General features: G+C 33.2%; 1 protein-coding gene across 15 annotated transcripts; it reads left to right on the forward strand.

Annotated features, from left to right (window-relative positions):
- The first annotated feature begins 1,405 nt into the window (after positions 1-1,405).
- LOC132268320 (uncharacterized) lies at positions 1,406-5,651 on the forward strand. 15 transcript variants are annotated; one of them, XR_009469284.1, is made up of 7 exons: positions 1,407-1,597; positions 1,740-1,838; positions 2,144-2,310; positions 3,187-3,350; positions 4,799-4,887; positions 5,011-5,112; positions 5,306-5,651. XR_009469284.1 is itself a non-coding variant. In XM_059769169.1 (6 exons), the coding sequence occupies exons 2-5, from the start codon at positions 1,823-1,825 to the stop codon at positions 4,880-4,882; spliced, it is 366 nt and encodes a 121-aa protein (XP_059625152.1). In that variant the 5' UTR covers positions 1,409-1,597; positions 1,740-1,822; the 3' UTR covers positions 4,883-4,887; positions 4,984-5,651. The 15 variants fall into 15 exon arrangements, 11 of the variants coding, with proteins under 11 accessions (XP_059625160.1, XP_059625152.1, XP_059625150.1 ...); XR_009469281.1 differs by having other exon boundaries at positions 1,409-1,597; positions 2,209-2,310; positions 4,799-5,112; positions 5,302-5,651; XR_009469280.1 differs by having other exon boundaries at positions 1,409-1,597; positions 2,209-2,310; positions 4,799-5,112.
- Positions 5,652-8,312: the final 2,661 nt, after the last annotated feature.

Genomic DNA, 8,312 nt, shown 5'->3' on the forward strand with positions numbered 1-8,312 from the left:
GTGTAATAAAGTGTGTGTGTACTTTCAAATATTTTAAAGGAATGTCTAGCTTCTTATATGTGGAAGTATATATGTGAATGATGCAACACTCAAGTTCTTAAGATTGTGATGTATAAAGCAAAACTATACGTGGAAGTATATATGTGAATGTCGTTCAGTCTTGTAAGAGGGATCTTCCTTGATTGCTTACTTTTAATCTTTATTCATATTTATCAATTCTGCTTATGGTTGGATATTGTATGAAATATTCACAAGTCCGTTATCAAAATAAATACTCAACAAAAGGGGAAATGGTCTTATGACTAAACAAAAAAAAATATTACCAATTTGAAGGACCTCCACTGCAAAATTTCAAACTAATCTAAGTGAAGTAAAACTATTTACAAGCTTCAATGTTCACCAAATTTCAACTCTGACCAATTCAAGACGATTAACGTTTTGGCTTTCTTTCTTGTTAGTTTTAACTACAAGGATCTCTCTCTCTCTCACATTCTTCATGAATATATATATATATATATATATATATATATATATATATATATATATGAAACAAAACAAAGTTAAATGGAATGCAAGCCAAAAGAAAAAGATAAATGGAGTGCAAAGATCTACTCTCATTAAAAGATTATTACAAAGTTAGATTTGTAATTTGGTTGCCATTAATCATGTTTATGCAGATTTATTCATTATTACAAAGTAGTTTGGTTGCCATTATACTTGTAAATTTAACAAAAAAAAAATTTCCCAACTCTAATGCAGATTTTTTTTTTTTTTTTTTCCATAAATTATTTCAAATCATAAAGAAAAATGGACTATTTTACATATAAACTTATAATTGTATTCATATATATAATTTTTCAAAACAAAACAAAACAGTCTTTACCAAACAGGTATTCTGTTATTGATTCAGAATTTTTAATAACAAAACACTATTCTCAAACGTGTTTTGTTTTTGAATTTCTTAAAACGCATGACAATACCAAACGCGTTATCATGTTTCTGATATACAATTATTAAAAACAAAACAATCGTTACCAAACATGGATCCGATTTCTACTAAAAACATACCAATATCAAAACAGTTGTTTTCATATCGTACCAAACCATAACATATAACGTTATCGCCATCCAAACGGACCCTTAGGGATAGTCAATTTGATATCTCACCAAACCTCAGAAACCCGTCCCTAAAAATGTTTCTTTTTGGCACAGTCTATCTAAGACCGTCCCTAATTCCACCAAAAAAAAATAGCGCCAAACTTAGCGCTTCAATTTTTTTTTTGTTTGGCGCTATTGTACGCGGGCAAAAATGAAACATATAAAATTATTTTATTTTACAAAATAGGGAAGCCCATCAAACTACGTCGTTTTAATCTAAAAAAATTTAGTAAACCCTATATCATTTGCAAACCTCTTACACCGTCACAAACCTCTTCAGTTCTTCGATCTCAAAAGTTGCAGACGTCTTCCACCGGCACGAAATCTAAAGACCTTACCTCTTAATCAAACATTCTTTGGGCTTGATTTTCACCCAATTCAATACCTCCTGTTCAAAACGTCTTCAATCTTCAGCGAATCACAAGATCATGATCCTGAGGTACAACGTTTTTATTTTTTAAAAATTTTAGGGATTATTCAAATTTAAGCCTCTTTCTTCGATTTTCAAAGAACCTCCATGTTCGATTTGACGTTCATATAACCCACTTGGGTTTCATGATCCTCACCCTAGTTTTTTCTAGGGTTTCAAAATTGCAAAAGGCCTAACAATTGAAGGGGTAAATTACAAATCTGGAAAAGGCTTGTCGTATGAGTCTGAATCGCTATGGAAAATCATACAGGTTTTTTGAACTTTCTATCTTTATTAATTTATCCCTTATATACATATAAATATATATGTATATATATCCTTTATATACATATACACTACAAGAAAATTAATATTTTATAACCTTTAATTGACGACATGCATAAAAAAACAAGTCGTCTATGTGCTAATTCACAAGTTATTTTTCAAGCAAGTCATTAAAAGCTAAAAATTGTTGTTATATTGATGGCTTGCACTTAATTTTCCTTTCAAGTTTCTTTTTAAGGTCTAGATCTAGGGAAAGCTTGAACTCAATTCCAATATTTGATTGTTGCTTAGGAGCTGCTCCTACTTAAGAAGATGAGAAGAAAATTGCCCCTTTCTGACTTTCCTTTTTCTTCAAGAATCTTGTACTTTGCTTTCTTTTGTTATAGCTTGTGGAGAGTGCGTTAATATGAAAGTGGACAGAGGATCAACGTCAGCGCTTGTTTCTCGGCTTCCACTAGGTAAGTCTATATATTCTGTAAATTTTAATTTCTTGCTTACGTTTCTTTAATTATATCTACCTCTTGGTTTAGTTTTTCTATTAGTCTTTGATTTTAATTTCTATCTCCTTAGGCTTGCTATTATCCATCGCAGCTATTAAATTTTAATTTCTTGCTTATTTGGAAACTTAACTAGATTCTGATTGTGATTTTCTATTTGGTCTTTAATGTAGTCTAAAATATCACCTATTTTTTTGATGGAATTTCTTTGCTAATAGAGTAACAAAAAACAAAAGTCTGAAAGGAAGGTATCTATAGAAACAGACTGATAAGAATGATAATGACAGATAAGTCACATAATTCTAATGCCTCTTTGTTCTTGCGTATAAGTCTTTATATTGACTTAATGGCATTCAACTTTAGAGGTATTTCTTTCTCCTTTGTCTTTAATATCTTCGATCTTTAAGCATATCTTCTTTAAGTGTTGTGTGATGTCTTGAAACTTTATTAATATTATTTGATTTGTATTATATATTGAGTTATACCAAAACTGAAATTTAATTTATTTTATTACTATTCTTTGATTGATATAGAAATATAGGAATTTTTTTATTTAAAAAAAAAAAAAAAAAAGTAGAAAAGAACAAAATTTGATTTCTGGCCGTTGAAAATAAAAATTTAGAATTAAAAGAATTAGAAATGAAAGAAAGATTCATGAGTTATGGAAGAAAATGTAAATATGAGAAGTAGGTGGGTTAAATTTAGTTATATTTTGTTATAACTTGTACTTTGCTTTCTTTTGTTATAGCTCTTTTATGCTTATTTCTGTGAATTATTTTGAAACATTAATTGGAAGGCTGTAAACATACTGGGGTTTATTTATTTTTGTTGATTTAGGTCAATCAAATGTGTTTGATAATGGGTCATCCAGAGATAATTCTGATGATTCAATGTTCGATATTGAGAACCCTAAAAGGTCTGAGCTATCAATTCAACATCCAAGATCAAATGTGCATCAAGAAAATGACTCTCATGGGCTTTTAATCGAGCAACCCTTCAAGGTGAATCTAGCTAGCTGTCCTAATTAGTTTTCAAATTATTGTGTTCTCATCCTTATTAACAAGTAAATGAAATTTTCAAGCTCATTAATTCAACATTAATTTGTTTCCATTTGATATAATTTGTTGCTATGGGAAAAATAGGGAAAATAATTTTTTTTTTTTTTTTGGGAATGACAGTAAAATTCTAAGCCCATAAGTGGTCTGATAACATATTTGATTTGTTTTCATTCTTCTTGTGATTGTATGTATATCATACTAGTTATAGAGAAATCTATTAGTAGTGAAATAGTTTTTCTTGGACGATTACTGGTGTTAATTTCCAATTACTAAGAAGAATAGGAAAGAATGTTCCTAGTTGTGAGTTGGTTTTTGAGAACACAACAGAAAATAGATTATGGGATACATATCTTTTATCATAAATTCTAGCTTTTGTGCTATTTATTGTGAATATTTTTCTCCTTGAGCTCTTTTTTATTTGTTTAATTGTTTTAATTTCCCAAAAAATATATGTCGTAACATTTTTTCTTCTTATTTTAGCATTAATTATGGCTTCAAAATCTTGTTAGCAAGTATATATGCATCTATTAAAGACAGATAAAAATGTCATAAGTGAACTTGATTGTCTTAGACTCTTTAGGGGAAAAAAAACTTGATTATGTCTTATTTGTGTGAATTGTGAATCATGTCTCCATTAATATATATATATATATGTACACACACACACACATTAGAGTAGTTGATCTATCTATTCATGACATTTCAGCACTAAAACTCCATGATCAAGTAATAGTATCTATTCAGTCTGGTTGAAAAGGAAACATAATACTAACACTCAAATTAATCACACTCTAGTCCTGCCATTCCATGACACATTGAAGAATCCCACTTGAGAAATGCAATATCTAAAAATGGAGATCTCTTTTTCCTTGGATTTTGTGGGCTTAGATAAGGCTATTAAAAAGGGCCCACAAATAGGAAACTTAGTGTCAAAACTAAACCCTGTGATGAACCCTTTTGTGGAAACCTTGGGACTAAAGTTATGTGTCTTATGAAATTTCCGTGGTATCGTGTTTTATGTAATGGGGTAATGGGCTATCACATTGGTAGAGTAGTAGTTTCAACTTTATTTCAATCAGCACTAAATGTAAAGGGAGAGAATTATTTATACGAGCAAAGAAGAGAGTAAAAAGATAGCTTTCTTTCTCAATTTGCTTTTTTCTTATTCTGCCTAGCCTTCCATTGATAGCAAATATTATCTCAATGCACTAGTTGGTAGTAGGGAGGCTTGGTTCCATGGTCATGCCAATAAACTAAGGGATTTTCAAAAGAGAACTTTAAAAGAACTATAGCTTACATTGTTTTTTTTTTTTTATTGAAATTCAAATATTCAGACATGGTCCCAATCATTCATTGGTTTGTTTCTTTTCTTTTTGCTTTTACTTTGTTAGCCTATTCTTTATTTGGAAAAAGATGTGCCAAACCTTGACCACGAAGAATATCCATTTCCAGCAAAGGGCTTGAGCATGACTTAGGACAGGTTATACACCTAATTTATTTATTTATTTATTTTGTTTATACTCATGTCAAATACTTGTAATTTTTTTTTTAATACAGAAAATTAAAAAATTACCAGGTTAAGAGATCAGGTTTTTTGTTTCAGGGTTAGAAACTTCCTGATATGATGTTTACTACAAGGTGCAGCATATCTAATGCATGCACTTCTATAGCTAAACAACTTGAGAATGTTTACTCATCGGTTTCGGTAAGTTTATTTCCTCATAACTAGTCCGTCCTTAATTATCATGTTAAGGTTAATACTTAATAAAGCAGTTCTAGTAAATGATGAAATTATTTATGCAACAACACCACCTCGATATTCACATGTCATAAGGAAAATGATGTTTGTTGATAGTTAGTGTTTTATGTTATGTGTTGCTCTGATGTACTGGAGATAGGTAGCTCAGCTCAGTTTATCCTTTGTGATATGATTCCGGTCCAGAATATAGTAGGTCCTCCGCTAAGCATGGGAAGCACCTTTGGTTTGGAAGAGAAATTGGATACAATTCAGAAGCTACTTGAGCAACAACAGCAACTGCAGCAACAACATTTTCATGACTGCATTTAGTTTAAAATGATGTTTTAATTTTTGAGGATGTTTGAAACCATTTGATGTTAAAGCAGTTAGTAGATACTTTTTAGTTCTTGTTTACAAAATTAGAGAATTTGTAACTTCTTTGTGAGATTAAGAGCTCGTTTGTTGGCACTGTATTGTGGTGATAATATATTTTTTTCTTTCTAGAATGATATTGTGGATATTTGTACTTTTTAGTTACAATGTTTTGATATATAAGGTGGATGTCATTTAGTAGTTTTTCTATAACACAAATCCAACAGAGGAAAAAAATAATAATAATAATAATCAAGTATCATAGACAGTATAAATGGTCACAAATTTAATAATAATAATAATAATAATAATAATAATAATAATAAATCTTATTAGGGACAATACAAATTGTGCCTAATAAGTATTGTATTAGGGACAGGCAAGAAACTGTCTCTAATATATTAATTATTAGGGACAGTAAATACCGTCCCTAATAAATCAAAAGGGAACGGTCTTATTTGTTACAGTAAGTCTGTCCCTAATAAGTCAAAGGGGGACGGTCTTATTTGGGACAGTAAGTCCGTCCCTAAAGGTTGATTTTTTTAGGGACGGACAATTTTTACCATCCCTAAAAAGCTTTTGTGACGCAACTATTAGGGATGGTCAAATTCGATCATTAGGGACAGTATTAGGGCTTTTAGGGACAGAATGGACTGTCCCTAAAAGCCAAATTTCTTGTAGTGGTGCATTGATTACCGAAAACTAAACTCTACCACTAGGAAGGATCATTTTCCACTTTCATTCATTGGTCAAATCCTAGAGCGGTTAGCCGGCCAAAGCTACTACTGTTTTCTTGATGGTTATTCCGGCTATAACCAAGTGGCAATTGATCCACATGATCAAGAGAAGACCACATTCACATGTCCCTTCAGAACATTTGCCTATAGACGCATGCCCTTTGGGCTATGCAATGCACCGGCTATGTTCCAAAGATGCATGATGTCTATATTTTCGGATATGGTTGAAAAATTCTTGGAAGTATTCATGGACGATTTTTCCATCTTTGGCTCCTCCTTCGATTCATGGACGATTTTTCCATCTTTGGCTCCTCCTTCGATTCATGTCTCCACAATCTATCCCTTGTGTTTCAAAGATGCAAGGAGACAAATCTAATTCTAAGTTGGGAGAAAAGTCACTTTATGGTCCAACAGGGCATTATCCCAGGACATGTCATTTCAAAAGGGGGAATTGAAGTTGACAAGGCCAAAGTGGAGTTAATTTCTAATCTTCCTCCTCCAAATTCGGTCCATCAAATCTGTTCCTTCCTTAGCCATGCCGGTTTCTACCGTCGATTTATCAAGGATTTTAGCAAAATTTCTCGGCCCTTGTGTAATCTTCTTGCCAAGGATGTTTCGTTCAATTTTGATGAAGCTTGTTTGGAAGCTTTCAAGAAGCTCCATTCTCTTCTCTCATCAGCCCTAATCATGAAACCGCCCAATTGGCCTCTTCCATTTGAGATCATTTGTAATGCATCTGATTATGCATTAGGTGCGGTTTTGGGCCAGCGTGTGGACAAGCTTCCGCATGCTATCTATTACGCTAACAAGACACTCTCCGATGCCCAGTTAAATTACACCACCACTGAAAAAGAAATGCTAGTTGTGGTGTATGCCTTGGATAAATTCCGTTCTTATCTTCTTGGATCCAAGGTCATTATATTTTTGGACTATGCCGCCCTTAGGCACTTGCTCGCCAAAAAAGAGACCAAACCTCGCCTAATTCGATGGATACTCTTACTTCAAGAGTTTGACATTGAAATCTGGGATAAAAAGGGAGCAGACAATGTTGTCGCAGACCATCTCTCTCACCTACTCATTGAGAAATCCTCTGAATTTGCTGCAGTCCAAGATTCCTTTCCGGATGAACAACTATTTCAGATTTCCTATTCAAGTCTCCCTTGGTTTGCGGATATTGTCAACTACCTAGCAGTAGGCAAAATTCCCTCCAATTGGTCAAAACAAGAAAGAGACCATTTCTTCTCCCAAGTCAAGCATTTCTTTTGGGAAGATCCGGAGTTATTCAAGTATTGTCCGGATCAAATTATCCGGTGATGCATTCCCGAAACTGAAACCACAAGTGTCTTAAATTTCTACCACATGCTTGCTTGTGGGGAGACACTTTAGTGCCAAAAAGACAGCTAACAAAGTCCTTCAAAGTGGATTTTATTGGCCATCCTTGTTTTGGGATGCTTACAACTTCTGTAAGTCATGTGAGCAATGTCAAAGGCTTGGATCCATGTCTAGGAGAGACATGATGTCCCTTACTCCCATCCTAATTATTAAACTTTTCGATGTGTGGGAGATCGACTTCATGGGACTATTTCCATCTTCTTATGGTTATGAGTATATCCTTGTAGCGGTGGATTATGTCTCCAAAAAGGTTGAAGCCGAGGCTACCAAAACCAATGATCATAAAGTCGTGATCAGATTCATTCAGTCCAATACTTTTAGTTGTTTTTGTACGCCCCGAGCAATCATCAATGACGGTGGATCTCATTTTCAAAATCGTTACCTTAAATCCGTCCTCTCCAAGTACTCCATTATTTATAAGGTTGCCACACCTTACCATCCTCAAACGAGTGGTTAAGTGGAAGTATCTAATCGGGAAATTAAGCATATTTTGGAAAAAATTGTTCATCCGGACCGCAAAGATTAGTCATTGAGACTAAACGATGCGCTTTGGGTATACCGGATAGCGTATAAGACGCCCATCAGCATGTCGCCATATCGGCTTGTCTTTGGAAAAGCTTGTCATCTCCCAGTCGAATTAGAGCACCATGCTTATTGGGCCATAAA

Source organism: Cornus florida, unplaced genomic scaffold (assembly GCF_030987335.1).
Source record: "Cornus florida cultivar Cherokee Brave unplaced genomic scaffold, ASM3098733v1 CherokeeBrave_3.0.0_Hap2_Chr08, whole genome shotgun sequence".
Classification (NCBI taxonomy): domain Eukaryota; kingdom Viridiplantae; phylum Streptophyta; class Magnoliopsida; order Cornales; family Cornaceae; genus Cornus; species Cornus florida.

Excerpts from the sequence above, each read along its gene's own strand:
- LOC132268320 (XM_059769170.1), top strand. Across the intron at positions 2,311-3,186 it reads TGTTTCTCGGCTTCCACTAG|GTCAATCAAATGTGTTTGAT; the intron begins GTAAGTCTATAT and ends TTGTTGATTTAG. Across the intron at positions 3,351-4,798 it reads TAATCGAGCAACCCTTCAAG|CCTATTCTTTATTTGGAAAA; the intron begins GTGAATCTAGCT and ends TTACTTTGTTAG.